The 21,085-nt window shown below is 49.8% G+C and overlaps 1 protein-coding gene across 1 annotated transcript in view; it reads left to right on the top strand.

The window, feature by feature from the left end:
- Positions 1–16,878, top strand: part of RSPO4 (R-spondin 4) — a 35,449-nt gene extending 18,571 nt beyond the window's left edge. The window contains exons 2-5 of the mRNA XM_040248771.1: positions 9,824–10,012; positions 10,844–10,984; positions 14,142–14,327; positions 16,778–16,878. Of these exons, the coding sequence (XP_040104705.1) occupies positions 9,824–10,012; positions 10,844–10,984; positions 14,142–14,327; positions 16,778–16,878 (617 nt within the window). The remainder of the gene's footprint in view (positions 1–9,823; positions 10,013–10,843; positions 10,985–14,141; positions 14,328–16,777) is intronic.
- The last annotated feature ends 4,207 nt before the right edge of the window (positions 16,879–21,085 follow it).

Here is a 21,085-nt window from a genome sequence, read left to right as displayed (position 1 = left end):
GCAGTCTGAAGCCAGCTCCTGGCTGCCTGGGTCCTTCATTTAGCTCTGAGCTCTGCTGGGCAGACATCATCAGCTTTCTTGGCAATGTATGAACCAAGTTCCCCCAACTAGACTGCAGCTTCCCTGAGAACAGCTTTTGAGAACTTTTATCAAGCCATCATTCATTCATTTAAGAAATAGCAGGCATCTGCAGTGTGCAAGACTGGAAATTTGAAAGGAGAATGAGCCAAGCTGAACCCCCAGCTCTCAAGGGAGCCCCTTGGGGTGCTTCCTGTGCACCTCCCATCAATCAAATGCTAAAATAGTGCTCATTTATCTGCCATGTGCTATGCTAAGTACTCGGCATGGATGAGCTCACAAGTGCTGGGAGGTGGTTTCTACTATTGTCCACATTTTGCAAAAGAGGAGACTCGGATTCAGAATACTGAAGCCATTTGCCTAAGATCACACAGCCAGAAAGTGGGCTGGAAGCTGAGACAGTGTCCCCACACCCCTGCCCCAGTCTCTCCAATCAGGAGTCTTCTCTAGGGCCCATGCCTTGCTGGGGATGATGAAATCTGCTCCCAAGGCAGGAATGTGCCCGGGGGTCCTCTGAGCCAGCCTCCAGTGGCAAAGACTGCCTCCCATATGTGGCGATCTGAGCAGGCAGATGGGAGCCCAGATGTTGTTTATTTCCTCTGGTCATCGGTGACATGCATCTTCCATTGCCAGGCAGGGATAGGAGAATGCACCATCCAGCACTCTCTGTGTGTGGGTCCCCCCCCACACACATGGTTCTGGATCCTTCTCAAGAGCTTGGCCCTCGTCAGGTTGCCCTGCCTTGGGATAGGCGATGGCGGTCTCTTTTTCTTCTTCTCCATCCTCCTCTCCCCCAGGGAGTCCTTCAGGACAGCTGTGTTAAATCCTGTAGTCCCCCATGACACACACTGTTCTCATGCAAGACACACTTCCCTGGGCACACCCCAAATGTGAAGAAACTCTACCTCAAAAATGTTGACATCAAATGAAAAGTTCTGCGCTGATTGCCAAAGCAAGTCTGAGATCACAAACGCCAATAAGGCATGGCGGGTGGTGATAGCAATGTTACTGAGACCCTCGTTAAGTGTCAGGCCTGCTCAGGTCCTCAAGGTTCTCTCAGGTTGGTCAGTGTGATCCCTATTTTACAGGTGGGAAAATTGAAGCACAGGGCAGCTAAGGCACTAGTTCCAGGGGACGTGAACAAGGATAAGGGGAAGAGCTGCTTGAACCCAAGCAGTGTGGCTCTTAACCCTGCTCCACTTTAAAGTAGGAACCTGTTAGCAGTGCAGATTCTCAAGCCCTACCCAGACTTACTAAATCAGCGACTGAGGGGAAGGCTCAGCAATCAGTGATTTAACCAGCCCTCCAGGTGAATCTGATGCATGCCCAAGTTTGGGAACCCCTACTCCGCATTGCCTTCTAATGTGAATGAATGAAGCAGCTGTAAGATACATGGATGATAACACATGGCGCCCAAGGATGATAATACATGGCGGTTGACCTTTGCCCTCAGTGTCAGGGATAATAAAAGGGAGTGGTGGGGACCTTGGCAAACCGGAGAGCATGGGCCCTGTCTGTGGAATTCCAGCCAAGCATTGCCCTGCGGGAATGCAGGCCCGGTGTGTGGGCAAGTATTCATAACTTTTCCAGCTTCTTATGTGAAATCTGATTTTTTAACTGTTAGCGAATTAGTTTTTTTTTTTTTTTTTTTAAGTGTATAGCTGAAGTTCTTGGCTTGGGTATTGAGGATTTGTCAATTTCAGGCTCACTGTGGGCTGCCAAGGAGATGGGCCTGCCTGAGAGACCAGGTAATTTTCAGGATCCTAGATGTCGCCCTGTGCCTTCTGACCCCCTCAAGGAAAGGTGGGCAGGAGGCACAATAATGCAGAAATGACTCTGAATCCACTCAGATCACTAAATGAAAAAGATATAGTGATCACTTGCAAACACTGAACCATTGACTCCCATCAAAACAAGGGGCTTGCGGTCATTCTCAGGATGTGAGTGACCTGAGATTGGGAACCCTTGTTTCAAAGAACACAGGTCATTCTCTGATCCCAACAGAAAGAATAAACTGCTCTCCACCCGAGACCAAAGCTGCCTCCTCTGTCTCTGCCCTGAGCTCTTCACCATCCCAAGGGTGAAAGGCTCTATGCTAAGACTTTTCCATGTATTATACCGTCTGCTTTCATCACATCTGCAAGTTAAGTACCACCCTCTTTCACAGCTAGAATGACTGAGGCCCAGAGAGTTGAAGTACATTTCCCATGATCACTGCCACATTTCGTAACCATTGAGTCCCTAGCACTGGACCTCACAGAGAGTAGGGGCTCACTAGCTATCTGTTGAATGAATGGTTGGATGGATGAATGGATTACTGAACCTTGGTCTAATGCACGTGCTCAGAGTTGTTATAAGCCTGCATCCCTTAGTAAACCACCTACCCCGATGTGATAAAAAGTCTACTGTCATTCTCCATAAGATGGACATCCAAGTCTCAACTTATCCCCTGGCTGCTTGAGGAAAGACAAAGTGACTCCAATGTCATTCCAAGCCCTTCTGGATGCTGGAGCAACACAAGATCATCCTTTCAGGGCCATTGGTACTTTGACTGCGTGAGGATGGTCTTTATGAAGGGAAATACTAAGAGAGATCACATGGGATGTCATCCCCCATGATGCCCCAAGAAAACTCAGGGAGGTTGCAATCAGAGCTCAAATACTGATACTTCAATGAGAAATGTGCCTCAGAGGGGAGAGAGGGCAGTGATGAAGGCCAGCATCCAGTTGAGGTACAGAAGGAGTCAGGGTTTTCAAAACATGTGCCCTAGAACCCCAGTGCCCCTTAGTGTGCCATGTGGTCAGGCTGAGTGGGCAGAGCTTCAGGCCCTCAGCCTTGCTAAAGCTGAGCTGCTCCACCATGACCTGTTGGGCTCCACTTACCTGGTGACCTACATCATTCTGATTGTAATTTTTTTTTGTTTTTTACTTTATTTTACTTTACAATACTGTATTGGTTTTGCCATACATCAACATGAGTCTGCCATGGGTGTACACATGTTCCCAATCCTGAACCCCCCACCCACCTCCCTCCCCATACCATCTCTCTGGGTCATCCCAGTGCACCAGCCCCAAGCATCCTGTATCCTGTATCGAACCCAGACTGGCAATTCATTTCTTATATGATATTATACATGTTTCAATGCCATTCTCCCAAATCATCCCACCCTCTCCCTCTCCCACAGAGTTCAAAAGTCTGTTCTATACATCTGTGTCTCTTTTGCTGTCTCACATACAGGGGTATCATTACCATCTTTCTAAATTCCATATATATGTGTTAGTATACTGTATTGGTGTTTTTCTTTCTGGCTTACTTCACTCTGTATAATCAGCTCCAGTTTCATCCACCTCATTAGAACTGATTCAAATGTATTCTTTTTAATGGCTGAGTAGTACTCCATTGTGTATATGTACCACTGCTTTCTTATCCATTCATCTGCTGATGGACATCTAGGTTGCTTCCATGTCCTGGCTATTATAAACAGTGCTGCGATGAACATTGGGGTACATGTGTCTCTTTCAATTCTGGTTTCCTTGGTGTGTATGCCCAGCAGTGGGATTGCTGGGTCATAAGGCAGTTCTATTTCCAGTTTTTTAAGGAATCTCCACACTGTTCTCCATAGTGGCTGTACTAGTTTGCATTCCCACCAACAGTGTAAGAGGGTTCCCTTTTCTCCACACCCTCTCCAGCATTTATTGCTTGTAGACTTTCGGATTGCAGCCATTCTGACTGATGTGAAATGGTACCTCATTGTAGTTTTGATTTGCATTTCTCTGATAGTGAGTGCTGTTGAGCATCTTTTCATGTGTTTGTTAGCCATCTGTATGCCTTCTTTGGAGAAATGTCTATTTAGTTCTTTGGCCCATTTTTTGACTGGGTCATTTATTTTTCTGGAATTGAGCTGCAGGAGTTGCTTGTATATTTTTGAGATTTGTTGTTTGTCAGTTGCTTCTTTTGCTATTATTTTCTCCCATTCCGAAGGCTGTCTTTTCACCTTGCTTATAGTTTCCTTTGTTGTGCAGAAGCTTTTAATTTTAATTAGATCCCATTTGTTTATTTTTGCTTTTATTTCCAGTATTCTGGGAGGTGGGTCATAGAGGATCCTGCTGTGATTTATGTCAGAGAGTGTTTTGCCTATGTTCTCCTCTAGGAGTTTTATAATTTCTAGTCTTATGTTTAGATCTTTAATCCACTTTGAGTTTATTTTTGTGTATGGTATTAGAAAGTGTTCTAGTTTCATTCTTTTACAAGTGGTTGACCAGTTTTCCCAGCACCACATGTTAAAGAGATTGTCTTTAATCCATTGTATATTCTTGCCTCCTTTGTCCATAGGTCTGTGGATTTATCTCTAGGCTTTCTATTTTGTTCCATTGATCTATATTTCTGTCTTTGTGCCAGTACCATACTATCTTGATGACTGTGGCTTTGTAGTAGAGCCTGAAGCCAGGCAGGTTGATTCCTCCAGTTCCATTCTTCTTCCTCAAGATTGCTTTGGCTATTCGAGGTTTTTTGTATTTCCATACAAATTGTGAAATTATTTGTTCTAGCTCTGTGAAAAATACCATTGGTAGCTTGATAGGGAGTGCATTGAATCTGTAGATTGCTTTGGGTAGTATACTCATTTTCACTATATTCATTCTTCCTATCCATGAACATGGTATATTTCTCCATCTATTAGTGTCCTCTTTGATTTCTTTCACCAGTGTTTTATAGTTTTCTATATTGTAATTTGGCATGAGGAGAGCTACCTCACGTTAACTAGTGACTTTATTTGGGACTATGGAGTGAGCCAAGACTTCAGGGACTAGAAATTGGACTTAGAAGATGCTCAGAAACTCTGACCCTCTGGGCCCCATCAAGTTTTCTTCCCCACCCCCCATCCCTCTGCATTTGATTTCTTTCTTTCTCTCTTTGTGCTTCTGTGTAGTCAGGAGTCTTTGTCTGCAAGATACAGAAAACCATACTCAAAATGGTTTTAGAAGAGAAGAGACTTTATGGACCCTCCCAGGAGTAGATCAGATGCACAGGCAATCTCCTGTGTGGCCTCCGTTCTTGGGACACTCTCCCATCATGTGCTGTCCACGAACTCTGGTCTACATCTTCTCTAATCAAATAGAGTGTAAACACACACACACACAATCCTAAGACTAGCTTCCGTTGAAACACGTGCCTGTGTCTGAACCAATCACTGCAGTCAAGAGGACCTGATGCTGATTGCTCAAGCCCACGTTAGATGCATCTGGACAGAGGTGGTACCACATGAACCTCAAAGTCAGAGATGGGCCTTTGCTAGAAAAGAGTGTTAGTGCCCACCAAAGCTTCTCACACGCGTACACTGGAACAGACCACCCTGCCCTCCTGCAAATGTCCTTAGGTCAAGAGGCCATCCTAAACCATGGTCTGTCCACCCACAGTCAAAATTCTCTAGAAAGATGGTCTAATGGTCCCAGCATGGATGATTTGTCAGGCCTTGGTACAGCCTGTCAACCACTGGCTAGGGAACAGGGTCAAACTGTACAAGCATACTTGCCAGGTCTGATTCTCAGGGAAAGAAGATTGTGAGCAAGAAAAGACACACACAAAATGCCAATTATGTCTATTTTGGTCTTGTTTAAATGTACATTCCTGGGCCTAGAGGCTTTACAAGCCTCCCTGGAGATTCTTATGCATAGTCAAGTTGAGGAGCCATCAAGTCTGGATCTTTCTAAAGCAACATTGTACAAACTCTAGCTGTCATCACTTATTATTCATAAAATTAGCACCAAGTCTCTACATCTGTAACCGTGGGAAAATGGGAGGAACAGCATTGCCCTTTCTAATGAGTTATAGTCAACTACCGCACAATTGCACTCATCTCCCACGCAAGTAAAGTCATGCTCAAAATTCTCCAAGCCAGGCTTCAGCAATACGTGAACTGTGAACTTCCAGATGTTCAAGCTGGTTTTAGAAAAGGCAGAGGAACCAGAGATCAAATTGCCAACATCCACTGGATCATGGAAAAAGCAAGAGAGTTCCAGAAAAACATCTATTTCTGCTTTATTGACTATGCCAAAGCCTTTGACTGTGTGGATCACAATAAACTGTGGAAAATTCTGAAAGACATGGGAATACCAGACCACCTGACCTGCCTCTTGAGAAACCTATATGCAGGTCAGGAAGCAACAGTTAGAACTGGACATGGAATAACAGACTGGTTCCAAATAGGAAAAGTATGTCAAGGCTGTATATTGTCACCCTGCTTATTTAATTTATATGCAGAGTACATCATGAGAAACTCTGGGCTGGAAGAAGCACAAGCTGGAATCAAGATTGCCGGGAGAAATATCAATAACCTCAGATATGCAGATGACACCACCCTTATGGCAGAAAGTGAAGAGGAACTTTTAAAAAGCCTCTTGATGAAAGTGAAAGAGGAGAGTAAAAAAGTTGGCTTAACGCTCAACATTCAGAAAACGAAGATCATGGCATCTGGTCCCATCACTTCATGGGAAATTGATGGGGAAACAGTAGAAAGAGTGGCTGACTTTAATTTTTTGGGCTCCAAAATTACTGCAGATGGTGATCACAGCCATGAAATAAAAAGACGCTTACTCCTTGGAAGGAAAGTTATGACCAACCTAGATAGCATATTCAAAAGCAGAGAGGGACATTACTTTGCCAACAAAGGTCCGTCTAGTCAAGGCTATGGTTTTTCCAGTGATCATGTATGGATATGAAAATTGGACTGTGAAGAAAGCTGAGTGCCAAAGAATTGATGCTTTTGAACTGTGGTGTTGGAGAAGACTCTTGAGAGTCCTTTGGACTGCAAGGAGATCCAACCAGTCCATTCTAAAGGAGATCAGTCCTGTGTGTTCTTTGGAAGGAATGATGCTAAAGCTGAAATTCCAATACTTTGGCCACCTCATGTGAAGAGTTGACTCACTGGAAAAGACTCTGATGCTGGGAGGGATTGGGGGCGGGAGGATAAAGGGATGACAGAGGATGAGACGGTTGGATGGCATCACCAACTCGATGGACGTGAGTTTGAATGAACTCCAGGAGTTGGTGATGGACAGGGAGGCCTGGCGTGCTGCGATTCATGGGGTCGCAAAGAGTCAGACACGACTGAGCGACTGAACTGAACTGAACTGAACTGATAGTCAGTCAGTCAGACAGTTCAGTCGGCATCTCATCCTCTGTCGTCCCCTTCTCCTCCTGCCCCCAATCCCTCCCAGCATCAGAGTCTTTTCCAATGAGTCAACTTTTCGCATGAGGTGGCCAAAGTACTGGAGTTTCAGCTTCAACATCAGTCCTTCCAAAGAATATTCAGGACTAATCTCCTATGTACTCTTGCCTGGCAAATCCCATGGACGGAGGAGCCTGGTAGGCTGCAGTCCATTGGGTCACTGAGGGTCGGACATGACTGAGCGACTTCCCTTTCACTTTTCACTTTCATGCATTGGAGAAGGACATGGCAACCCACTCCAGTGTTCTTGCCTGGAGAATCCCAGGGACGGGGGAGCCTGGTAGGCTGCCGTCTCTGGGGTCGCACAGAGTCAGACACGACTGAAGCGACTTAGCAGCAGCAGCAGCAATCTCCTATGAGTTATAGAGACGTGATGAAAGCCGGAGTGAGGCCATCAGATTCGAAAAGTCAGGGGTGTCATTACAACAGGGAGGCACTAGAGGGCACCCTACCAACGGCTGGGATCAGGGATGCAGCAAGAGGCAGAGCCAACAGCTCTTCAAAGAGGTGGTGATGAATAATGGTAGTTGAGATCCATCACCTGTCCACACACATGCCTGCATGCACACACACTGACACCCTCCCAGGTCAGGGGTGAGTCCTTGTTGGGTTGTTTTTTCTGCAGCATGTTGAAATCTCACTCTACAAATACTGCAGTAGCTCTAATTGGAATTTCTTTGCTATTTGGCTGCCTGACCTTGGGGAAGGCTCCACCTTCTCTGGCCTCTGAGTCCCCAGGGAAGCTGCAGGGATTGGGCTGCGTGATCCCTAAACTCTTCCAAGAGACAACAGCTAATAGGGGTTTCGCTTTGTCACCATCTGCGTTGCTATTACAGTCATTTTTGTGGGCTGCAAGCCTCCCAACCAGGCTGTAAGGTCCCAGAACAGCAGGGCCACGTGTTGCTCATGCCTGCAGCCCCAGGCTCTGCCTGACACAGAGGAGGCCCTGAGCAAATGCGCCAAGTGGCAGTGTGGTGCTGACTGACGTGGGTCCCTGCACCACTGATTCTGGGGGATGCTGGGTGTGTCATTTCACCTCTTTGAGCCTCTGTTTCTTTAGTTCCAAAATGGGTAGTACCACCCACGCCTGTATCAGGCTGTCTCCAACCACAAACTCAGTTTTCAGGAAATACCCTTCTGTTTCTCTGTCATTGAACATAATTTCTAATCTGAGTCCTATTTTGCCAGGTGGCAGAGATCACCTCAAGCCAACAGAGGGTCTCTTTGCCCTTTGTTGGTGGGGTCACATCGCAGGGCCAGTGGGCTTACATAGTGCCAAGGTAACTAGTTTATTAAACAAGCTGAACTTGGTGAGGTATAAACATGCAACAGTTTCATGTTTCCCTAATCTCTGCCTCTATGAAGCTGCCTGGCCCTTTCCTGTCCCTTAATGACACCCAGTTACTTTCTGACTCTCCCCAGCTCCACCTACCCAGTGGTCTACCATCCTGCCTCTTGCTGAGGCACCTGCCAGAAACCAGCCTTCTTGGGTGAGGCTTCTTGAGCCTGACTTCTCCTGGGGAGACTTGCCACTGAGAACCCTTCATGCTGGCCATGAAGGATGTGCAGTTTCTTCTGCTGCCTCCCCCTCAGCTTGGCCCTTCCCTCTCCTGGTCTCTTTTCTGTGCTCAAAGTGGTGTTGGAAGGAGCAGAGCCACACAAGCTAACATCCAACCGGGGTGTGAGGTGCGGGTCACCCCCTTTATGCAGGCAACAGTGTCTGTGAAGGGTACCCTTGCATCTCCTCTCACTTGGTTTGGGGGTTTGGGAAGTGAGGGAAAGCCACAGCAACCCCGTCTTCCCCAAGTTGATAGCTCCTAACTCTCCTGAGCCCTCCTGTCTTGGTGTCAGCATGATCAGAGGTAGTCGGACGGCAGAGACTCCCTGTAAGCCCTGGAGGAGCTTTCTTCCTAGGGTATTTCTCACCTTTTTCTCCCCAGCTTTGGTTGCCACTTCTGGAACAAAAAGTTCCTTCCCTTTACTTGCTGTACTTGAGGATGTTGGGAGCCCTTGATAATGGTGTCAGTGAGGAATGGGGTATTGTTCACAAAGGCAGCAGGGAGACAAGAGTCTTCTCTCACCCCCTCACGCATGTGCACCACAAACACACTCAAAAATACACACTGTATTAGTGAAGATTAAATATGCCAGTGAGTGACCGAACTTTTAATCTTGTTTCTCCAACATCTTTAACACATGATCCAAAATAGATGCTTGTGCTCCAGCTCTCGTGTTCACATTCCATCCAACAGGAAGGATCAGGGGATGACAAAGGGCACGCCCCTGCCCTTTAAGCTTTCTAGAAGTTGCACACACACTGCTTTACCTTATAACCTACTAGCCAGGGTTTGGTCACATGACCAAAGTCACATGATATAGTTGCATCAGAAGTGCAGTCATTTGGATGGCCACGTGCTCAATTACTGTTCTATCCCAATGAGACAGTCTGAGCTGCTGACACATGTGGTTTCACTATGTCTCTCTCCCTTTCCCCACCCTCCATCCTGGTCTGGCTGGCAGCGGGCACTGGTCTGGGGGGCAACTGCACAGGCTGTGTTATCTGCTCAGAGGAGAACGGCTGCTCAACCTGCCAGCAGAGGCTCTTCCTGTTCATCCGTCGGGAAGGTATCCGCCAGTACGGCAAGTGTGTGCACGACTGTCCCCCCGGCTACTTTGGCGTCCGAGGCCAGGAAGTCAACAGGTGCAAAAGTATGTGGCCCCTCCCATATCTTATGCTAGCACTGCGCTCCTGCGCACTCCTGGTCCACATCCCACCTCTCACCTAACACAACAGCCCCTGGGGAAGTAGCGTATGCCTGAGCCCAGACTCAGATATATGCTTGCTTTCAGGCTGGCTCTGAAGCCCTAAGCAAGCTAGTGCCCTCTCTGAGCTCAACACTAACAACAGGGCAGGGAACTTCCACCTCTACCCTTGTTTGCTCTGTGGCCTTTGGCATGCTACTCACTCTCCCTGGGCCTAGCTCAATGGGAAAAGGAGTCCTAACTCCTAACTTTGGTTTTCACTGTGAGCTGGGCAAATCATGACTATCTTTGAGCTTTCGTGGAAATGGAGTAGGGAGTCCTTGCTCGCAGCCCAGATTCACTGTGTGACTTCAGGCAAGGTATTTGCTCTCTCTGAGCCTCAGCTCAAATGATAAAGAGAATCAAAATAACTATGTTACCTTGGACATGACACCTGCCCCCACTGAGCCTGATGGTTACTCAAATGAGAAAAGGAGTTCTGAAATGCAGCCCCATTTGTGGACAAGTTTGGGATTCAAATGAGATGTTAGTCTCTCAATTGTGTCCGACTCTTTGTGACCCCATGGATTGTAGTCCACCAGGTTCCTCTGTCCATAGAATTTTCCAGGCAAGAAAACTGGAGTGAGTTGCCATTCCCTCTCCAGAGACACACTGAATCCGGACCCCAGTGCTACAGAGCTTGGGTCACTCAGAGGCCCTGCCCAGTCCTGGGCAGTCCCAGAGGGTCCCCTCCCCAGGTAGCTCCCCTCACCAAGGCTGGTCCTGGCTGTATTACAGAATGCGGAGCCACATGTGAAAGCTGCTTCAGCCAGGACTTCTGCATCCAATGCAAGAGGCGGTTTTATCTGTACAAGGGAAAGTGTCTGCCCACCTGCCCGCCAGGCACTGCGGCCCAGCAGAGCACACGGGAGTGCCAGGGTGAGTGGGGGCATCCTTGCCCTGCCCTGTCCCCTCCCTCTCTGGAGCAGAGGCTGGTAAGGGGTGTCAAGAGACCTGGAAGAAACTGTAGCAGAAAGTCACGTGATGATGGGAAACCCAATGCAATGTCAGGGACTCACAGGAACCCCTCAATACACTGGACCCATCATAGGCACCACTGTGATGGTTACTATTACTGTCAACATCTACATCATTATTATTGCCAAGGGCGGCTGCAGAGCCCAGAAGAAGAGTATTGCTTTTGGAATAAGACCTGGGTTCAAATGCTATCTCTAAAAATCCCCCATTAGTGAACCTGAGCAAATCAGTTAAGCTCTCTGTCCTTCAGTTTCTCCAAATGTTAAGAAAATTACAATAGAAGATAAAATCTACTTCATGGGAGAGGGTTGTTATAAGGGGTAGATTAATATACTTTAAAGTACTTAATACAGTAGCTGGCAAAGTAAGTGCTCAATATATGTCATTGTTATTGCCTGTCATATTAGTTGTTGTGACTGCTCTGTTTTCCCCCTACTCCTTTCAGATTCCTGTGTGAGCACCGCTTCTGTGATCTGTCCTTTTACGAGGCTCTTTGCCAGTGTTCTCACCTGAATCACGTATCTCTGCCCACACAGTCTCTCTGGGCTCATGTTCACGATCATTCCAAACACTGATGGCTCCTAACTCGCTCTCCTCAGCTTCATTTTCTCACAGGCAGCAGACTCACATCCTCACCTGCCCTGTGGGTGCCTTCTTCCCTCCGTGCCCATCCCCAGCCTGGTGCTTCCTCTGGGCTTCCTCCATCAGTGACCTGCTCCACCACCCACAGGCTGGCCATTCTGGAAGCCTGCACATCACCGTGGACTCTTGCCTGTCACCCTACATCCAATCCAATCTCGTTCATCCACTCAGGAAATATTTGCTAGAGCAGCTTCTACGCTCCAGGCAACTTTCCAAGTTGCTGAGGGCGTATTAGTGAACAATGCAGACAAAGGTTCTGCCCTTGTAGACATGACATTTTACAAGGGAGACAGAAGATGCACAAGAATAAATACAGATGTTAGGTGGTTAAAAAAAAAAGAAGAAAAAGAAAGAAAGAAAGAAAAACTTTGGGGGAAATGAAGCAGGATAAAGCTCCTGAACTTGCCCCAGCCTTCCTTTCCCTTTTCCCCACCCTACACCCAAACATGCCGTTCTCTCCCCACTCTCTGCCCATTGCTAGGATCTTGGCCACAGCCTCTTGCCCATATGCCTGCCTCCAGTCTCACTGCCTGCAGCCCACACTGTCTCTCGTTACAGAAGCCAGAGCGATGATCTGAGAATGACAATCCGATCAGGTTTCTCTTCTGCTCCAGGCCCCTCAGCGGCTCCCATTTTTCCCCAGGCTGTGGGCAATGTGGTCCCCGCCTGCCACCTCTCCAACCCTATCAGGTTTTTCCTCCCCCAGTTGAGTCTGTGCTCCAGCTTCCCCACGGAGGGCAGAGTCATCCGGGGATTTCGCTTGAGATGTTTTCGCTTGAGATGTTTCTTTCAACTATGGGCTTTTCTGGTGGCTCATATGATAAAGAATCTGCCTGCAATGCAGGAGACCCAGGTTCAATCCCTGGGTCAAGAAGATCCCCTGGAGCAGGGAATGGCCACCCACTCCAGTATCCTTGCCTGGAGAATCCCATGGACAGAGGAGCCTGGCGGGCTACGGTCCTGGGGTCAACAAAGAGACACGACTGAGCGACTTAACACTTTTACTTTCATTTCTTTCAGCTGGAGCACTTGTCCTTCCTGCCCCTCCCTGAATCTGGCTGACCTCCCCATGCCCACTTCAAGACTCAGATCAGGAGTCTTCTCCTCTAGGAAGCCCACCAGGTGGCTCAGGAGGGGGCCCCCTGGTCTCCTACTGCTGCCGAGGCTTACTCAGGTCTGGACAAGCACCCTGCCCTTCCAGCCCCACTGCTGTAGATGGTGAGCTCTGGGAGGCAGACCGGGGCTGTGCCTTCCCTGCCTCACCCGGGCACCCCGCACAGCAGGGGGCACATGGCAGGTACGCAGTCTGTGCTTCCCAGATGAATGCGTCTGTGAAGGACCGTAGTTCCAGGGTCTGGAGACCTGGTTACTGGGCCCTGCTGGATCTTGAACACTTGCTGTTCTGCTGTGCAAGCGCCTCTTTTCCCTAGTTGTTGTTCAGTCTCTCAGTCGTGTCCACCTCTTTTCTGACCCCATGGACTGCAGCACTCCAGGCTTCCCTGTCCTTCACCATCTCCTGGAGCTTGCTCAAACTCTGTCCCTTGAGTCAGTGATGCCATCCAACCATCTCATCTTCTGTCGCCCCCTTCTTATCCTGCCGTCCATTTTCCCCAGCATCTGGGTCTTTTCCAATGAGTCTGCTCTTCGCATAAGATGGCCAAAGGATTGGAGCTTCAGCTTACCCCTTACCTGCTCTAGGCCTCCGTGTCCTAATCTGCAAAGTGGAGGTATTAAGAGCTGCCCTATTCTCTGCCTACCTTTCTAGGACTCTTAAAAGAACCAAATGTGAAAGAATGCTATATATTATATATTCATATATTAAAAAAAATTACTCCCTACCTTTTCTGTCCATGACTTCATTTTCCCTCACAACAGCACAGCGTAACTCCCACCTCCTAAAGCTTATCAGAGGCACATGATCAGGTTCAGATACCAGGTCTTGGCCCTGAGGGCCTCCCAGCCAACCTTGCAGCCTGTCTCCTGTCCCTCCCATCCTGAACCTTCCCTCTGTCCCTCACTACAGCATCCTCGTGCCCCACACAGGATGGCCAGGCCTCCAGGGCTGTGCACACCTACCTGGGATGCACTGCTTTCCGCTGCTGCCTGATAACTTTGCTCTTCCTCTGGCTCCTATGTCACCTCCTCAGGGAAGCCTTCCCCTTTAAAGCCACACAGTCGGTCACTCGGGCTTCTGGCCCGCCACAGCCTGCGTTTGCATTAGTACCGCTATCATCCCGGGATCTCATGAGTAGCTGTTTAAACGTTCCCCTTTGGCTCCTTAATGAGAGCCTGGGACTCTAACACATGGAGATGGTGTCTTCAGGGAGCTGAACCCCTCAGACCCTGCACTTGGTCTGCGGGACACTCACTGCCAACTGACCCCATCTGTCTGTCTGTCTCCCCTCCCCTCCCCCAGAGGAGTGTGAGCTGAGCCCCTGGGGCAGCTGGAGCGCTTGTACACACAACGGGAAGACCTGTGGCTCGGCCTGGGGCCTGGAGACCCGCGAGCGGGAGGCTGGCCGGGCCACGCGGGAGGAGGCAGCCGCCTGCCAGGTGCTGTCTGAGTCAAGGACGTGCCCCATCCGGAGGCCCTGCCCAGGAGGTGAGCACCAGGGTGGGCGTGGTGGGCAACAGGCAGGGCATAGTGACTGCAGGACCCAGACCCCACAAAGCATCCCTGTAGGGCTGCCTGAGAGCTTCGCTTGTGGCTCAGATGGTAAAGAATCCATCTGCGATGCAGGAGACCTGGGTTCAATCCCTGGGTTTGGAAGACTGCCTGAAGGAGGGCATGGCAGCCCATTCCAGTATTCCTGCCTGGAGAATCCCCATGGACAGAGAAGCCTGGTGAGCTACCGTCCATGGGGTCACAAAGAGTCGGAGGCAACTGAGTGACTCAGCACAGCACAGCCCGAAGGCCCCCACTAGCCACAGCTTCCTGTGTGTTGAGCATTGCCCTCCCCAGCATCCACCTGCAAGGGTCAGCCTCAGACCCTTTAGGAAGATCAAGCTTGTCCTTTCCAGCAGGAGTTTGAAACCGCTTCAGACTGATACCTCTTATAATGAAGGACTTGGGACACCCCCTTGATGCTCTGAAACAAAGTTATGAATAATGTGACCCATTTGCACTGGTCATTAAAAAAGAAAAATCAGCATAGTACCTAGCTGGGCTTCCCAGGTGGCACTAGTGGGAAAGAACGTGCCTGCCAATGCAGGAGATGGAAGAGATGAGAGTTTGATCCCTGGGTCGGGAAGATCCCCTGGAGGAGGGCACGGCAACCAACTCCAGTATTCTTGCCTGGAGAATCCCATGGACAGCGGAGCCTGGTGAACTACGGTCCATGGAGTCACAAAGAGTCAGACACAGCTGAAGGGACTTAGCATGCACCCACGCCTAGTGCCTAACTATAAGGAGAAACAAATTTCATTATGGCCGTGCTTGGGTCCAACACACCAGAGTATTGACTGAAGTAACATCACAGTGAAGGCGGTAGCCGTCCACAGTCAGGGCCTCAGGCACCACCATGTTGCCATCAGAGACGCTGTTTCCCAAATGGCAACTCTGTAAAGTCCAACAAAGCTGTCTCACCTCCTGATTGACAGCACATTGGTGGCCCTAGAATAGTCAGCAACAGGACAAGTGTTCCACAGCACTTGGCATACATTCACACACGAGACAGAGTTTGGCTCTGAGCGAGCTGATTTCTCGCTACGTGAAGCTAGGGCAGCCATTAGGGAACTGGATGGGATGAGCCTTCTTCCAGGGGGACTATCCCATACATGGTGGGCAGCTGGGGACAGGGGATGAGTTTGAGATGGGACCAGAGAAACGAAGAGACCCCAGACCTGGGGAAGCACCCAGCAGCTCCTGTAGAAGAGTGTGGGGCCAGTGATGCAAGAAGATGGCCTGGATGTGTAGACACTTTTAAACCAGAAATTTAGGGCTGTCCTTGGTCCCACCAGATTACCTGATAGCTCAGTTGGTAAAGAATCAGCCAGCAATGCTGGAAACCCCAGTTCGATTCCTGGGTCGGGAAGATCCACTGGAGAAGGGATAGTATTCTTGGGCTTCCCTGGTGGCTCAACTGGTAAAAAAAAAACCACTTGCAATGCAGGAGACCTGGGTTCAATCCCTCAGTTGGGAAGATCCCCTGGAGAAGGAAAAGGCTACCCACTCCAGTATTCTGGCCTGGAGAATTCCATGGACTGTATAATCCATGGGCTTGCAACGAGTCGGATACGACTGAGCAACTTTCACTTTTTTGCTCCCACCCATGCCTCCGTCTTCTTGCTTGTTGATAATCTCTCACAACAGGAACAGCATTCCAGGCAGAGGGCACAGCCAGTGTGAGGGTGTGGCAGTGGATGAAGCTGCCAATGACCGGGATGGTGTGACCAAGGGCGGGGGTTGGGGTACAGGCCACGGAGACGACATGGTCTTTTGCTCCAGGTGAGCCAGGAGTCACTCAAAAGTAATGCCCAGAACTCCAGCCTAGGCTGTGCCTCTGAGTAAGCGAGGGCCCTCCTGGGCCTCAGTTGCCTCACCTGAGAAATGGGAGTTGTTTGTGTGTTTGTGTTAGATACTCATACCAGCTCCATGGGGGGCGGGGGGCACAGTGGGGTCAGGATTCCCCGGCAGGTCTGGGGTTTGCATCCACTCCCCACGGTGGGAGAGCCAGTGGGTACAGACCCCAGTGACGGCATCATATGGGGCATCCAGGCTGCCCTTGCCTCCCGGATATTCTGGAAATGAGATACAAAGGGCACCTGGAGCCACAGCTGGCAACAGCGGGAGCATCAGCCAGATGCGGCTGTCACTGTTGTTTGAGGGCAGAGCTGGGCCGGGTGGAGCCCCACAAGTCAGTGCCCTCTTCAGCCCCTAAGGAATTGAGAGTGTCCGGTTTAGGGTACGTGAGGCTGCCGTCCCAACTCTCAAAAGGAGTGGTTGTCAGGTCAGCACCCCTGTGTCATTCCGAGCCTGCTGCGGGGAGGAGGGGGGATACCCCTCGGCTGTCAGGATGGCCTCAGCAACAACCCTCTGTGCTCTTGTTGCAGAGAGAAACCCCAATCGGAAGGGCCAGAGAGAGCGGCGCCCGCGCAAGGACCGGAAGCTGGACGGCAGGGGGGACAGGAGGCCCCGTCCAGCGCCCACCTAGGCGCCCAGCCCGCAGCCAAGGCGCAGGCCACTTCAAGAGTTCGCTCTCACCCCTTCACTCTCTAGCTGTTCCCCCTCCTCTCCCTTCCTTGTTCTCTTTTTCTCACTCACATCTCCTCTCTCTTTTCTCCTGTATTTCCTACATTTCTGCCACCTCGGTTTTCCCCTCCTTCCTACCCTTCCTTTCTCGTTTTTCTTGCTTTCCTTTTATCTTTTCCTTTCCTCCTGTTTTTCTTCACTGTGTCACCCGCCCCCACCATGCACACACTAAGACAGAGACCAACTCCTGTGTACCCCGACCCCTCCCCAACTCCTCACTCTCTATTCCTCCTTAAAGAAAGTGCACCTCTTTTTCTAGGTCTTTCCCTGACCCTCCTCAGCCCCATTGCAGAGAAGGTATTTCTAAGAGCGAGGCCCAGGCCACAGCCCAGGCAGGCTTGTTGAGTCCTGAGAGCCCTACTTCCACTTCTGAGGAGACTCCAGAACCCAGAGTTATGGGTGCCTCCAGCTCTAGCCAATCCCTAGAGGCATCTCCACAGCCCGCAGCTTCCCTGGGAAGCCCCTGGAAGAGGATCCGTGGGCTTCCAGATATCCCAGCTGGCCATGGAGGAGCCGTGACAGGGCCTCTGGCTGGACAGCCAAACTTGTACCGAGTCTACCCTTCTGGAAGCTGCCTGCTGCACGCATCAGTGCTCCCTCAGCACCCTCCCTCTCAAGGTGCCCTGACCCCTGCTTCCCGAGCCCCTGGTCACCTATGTCCTGCGTCCCAGCTCATTCTAGAAGAGGCCATGCAGGCTGAAAGGAACTTCGAGAGTCTCCAGGCCACTCCATTCCCTCCAGCTCCTCCTGCTTTTGTACCTCTGAGGAGACTGAGGCTGAGAAGGGACTTGTCCAAGGTCACCCAGGGATCCCATGGGCTGTACCTTCCACTAGCTCACTTGCTCAGCACACCCACAGCTGCAAGGTCGCCTTGGGAGCCTTGGGGAGGGGAGGAAGGAAGTTGTCGTGTCAGGAGTAAGGGAGGATTCCCCTCCTCACCCCTGACACCCCAGCCTGTGGCACGCCCCCCAACCGCCAGCCAAGGGCATACACCAGCAGGAAGAGCAAGACAGGGCATCTCCTCACTGCCTGGCATTCCACCATCTAGGGCCTCTCTTTTCCTTTGCTCTCCTAACTCCCCGGAAAGTGGGGCTTCCTGCATTGGCATTGCCCGCAGCCAAGAACAAGGAGAGAATGAGGCCCCAGGGCCCCAGGGTGGCCTGGGAACAGGAGTGTCAGCAGGATGGAGGAGAGGCTGAAGGTGATGGAGAAGGACAGCCCCACCCAGAGACAGCACCCACCCTCAGGCTCCCCTCCCCCCGGCACAGGCAGATCCCCATCACTGCCTCCAGCAGACTCTGGGGGCCCTGTCCCCCAAGGCCTCACTCTTTGTCTCCCTGAGGTCCTCAAGAGCCCCTCGCCTGCCAGTCCACTAGCTTCTCTTCTGCAAAAGTTTGTGCCTCTGAAATGCTCTGTTGTTGTTTCAAGACCCCACTTTTTTTTTTTTAATAAAGGGAAAAGAAACTCACAGATGCTTCTTGGGCATCAAGTGGTGTTGCAAAATCATGATCCTGATGAATTTGAAGTAATCAAACCTAAACCATGTAGGGTGGTTTTTTCTGGAATGAGGACCAGGGTGTGTAAGAGACTGGGTGGGGAATGGACCCTCAGCCCCTCCAGGCCTCTCACAAGAAGGGGGCTCAGCCAGAGGCAGACGAGAGCTGTGCTCCCCTACTCCTGTACCTCTCAGCCCCAAGATAACAGGAGAGGCCCCAGGAACGCATCTGCGCCCTGTATGACATGTCTGGACGGTCAGGGACACCTAGGAGGTGTGACAGTTCCACAGAGCTGTCTAAACTCCCTGAGCTGCTGTTGGCGGGAGCGGAGGGTGGGGTGGGGGTGGCGGTTAGCACTGGGAGGCACAGGTCCAAGTCTCAGCTTGTCACCGGGAATCAGTGGGGTCAAGGCCAAATCATTTCCTCATTCTGGACCTCAGTACCCCCTTTTGATGGATGAAGAGGAGGCATAACTGGGTTAAATCCATTGCCTAACCTGGGGGAGGGGTCTTCTCAGGTGGCTCAGTGGTAAAGAATCCACCTGCCAAACCGGAGATGCAGCTTCCATCCCTGGGTGGAGAAGATTCCCTGGGGTAGGATATGGCAACTAACTCCAGTGTTCTTGCCTGGAAAGTCCCAGGGACAGAGGAGCCTGGTGGGCTACAGTCCATGGGGTCGCAAAGAGTCGGGTATGACTGAAATGACCAAAGAGCAACAACAAAAACCTAGATGGCCTAACAGCACTTTCTGGTGCTTCCTAAAAATTCAGATTTCAGGGCCCTGCCCCAGACTTAACTAATTGTGAACAAATTTAGGAGCAGACAGTGAGAGCAAATTGACTACGCCAAATCCTTTGACTGTGTGGATCATGACAAACAGTAGAAAACTCTTAAAGAGATGGGAATACCAGACCACCTGACCTGCCTCCTGAGAAATCTGTATGCAGGTCAAGAAGCAACAGTCAGAACTGGACATGAAACAACAGACTGGGTTCCAAATCAGGAAAGGAGTATGTCAAGGCTGTATACTGTCACCCTGCTTATTTAACTATATGCAGAGTACATCATGCGAAATGCTAGGCTGGTTGAAGCTGGAATCAGATTGCCAGGAGAAATGTCAATAACCTCAGATATGCAAATGACACCACCCTTATGGCAGAAGGTGAAGAAGAACTAAAGAGCCTCTTGATGAAAGTGAAAGAGGAGAGTGAAAAAGTTGGCTTAAAACTCAATATTCAGAAGACTAAGATCTTGGCATCTGGTCCCATCACTTCATGGGGAATAGATGGGAAACAATGAAAACAGTGAGAGATTTTGTTTTCTTGGGCTCCAAAATCACTGCAGATGGTGACTGCAGCCATGAAATTAAAAGATGCATGCTGCTTGGAAGAAAAGCTATGATCAACCTAGACAACATATTAAAAAACATAGGCATTACTTTGCCAACAAAGATCCGTCTAGTCAAAGCTATGGTTTTTCCAGTAGTCATGTATGGATGTGAGAGTTGGACTATAAAGAAAGCTGAGTGCCAAAGAATTGATGCTTTTTAACTGTGATGTTGGAGAAGATTCTTGAGAGCCCCTTAGACTGCAAGGAGATTTAACCGTCAATCCTAAAGGAAATCAGTCTTGAATATTCACTGGAAGAAGCTGAAGCTCCAATACTTTGGACACTCAATGCGAAGAGCTGACTCATTTGAAAAGACACGGATGCTGGGAAAGATTGAAGGCAGGAGGAGAAGGTGACGACAGAGGATGAGATGATTGAATGGCATCACCGACTCGATGCACATGAGTTTGAGTTAGCTCTGGGAGTTGGTGATGGACAGGGAAGCCTGGCATGCTGCAGTCTATGGTGTCACAAAGAGTTGAACACAACTGAACTGAACTGAAGTGAGTGCGAACATTCATTCCAAGACCAGACTGGGGGTGAGGGACATTCTCAGATGACTTCCAGTCCCAGATTACTAGGTCTAAAGTTGAGTTGACTGCACTTCTGATTCTGATCTCAAGGAGTAATCTGATTCTACAGAGTTGATATTCTACATGGAGTTTTCTGATAAGTGTCAAATTCTAGGATTTTGAATGTTCTAAATTCCAAAATTCCAAGACATGAAGACAGGAATGGATAGTTCCAGTCCTGCTATCCTCTGACTATATTCTTGGCCTCAGAGGACCTGGTTCTCTGCCCCACCCAACTAGGGGCTACAGACAAGATTTTTTCTAAACGTTTTCAAGTTAGGAGATGAAGTTTCTTCAGGGCCTAAACCCCTCCTGCAGCCTTTGGGTCTCGGGCAGTTCATTGCCCCTCCACCCCAGCTCTGGTTGGTGTTCAGTCGCTGTCATCTCCAACTCTTTGCAACACCATGGACTGCAGCACGCCAGGCTTCCCTGTCCCTCACCATCTCCCAGAGTTTGCTCAAACTCATGTCCATTGTGTCCCTGATGTCATCCAACCATCTCATCCTCTGTCGTCCCCTTCTCCTCTTGCCCTCAATCTTTCCCAGCACTAGGGTCTTTTCCAGTGAGTTGGCGCTTTACATCAGGTGGTCAAAGTATTGGAGCTTCAACTTCAGCATCAGCCCTCCCAATGAATATTCAGGGTTGATTTCTTT

Source organism: Oryx dammah, unplaced genomic scaffold (genome assembly GCF_014754425.2).
Source record: "Oryx dammah isolate SB20612 unplaced genomic scaffold, SCBI_Odam_1.1 HiC_scaffold_10, whole genome shotgun sequence".
Lineage (NCBI taxonomy): Eukaryota > Metazoa > Chordata > Mammalia > Artiodactyla > Bovidae > Oryx > Oryx dammah.
This window is presented reverse-complemented; position numbering and strand designations above follow the sequence as displayed.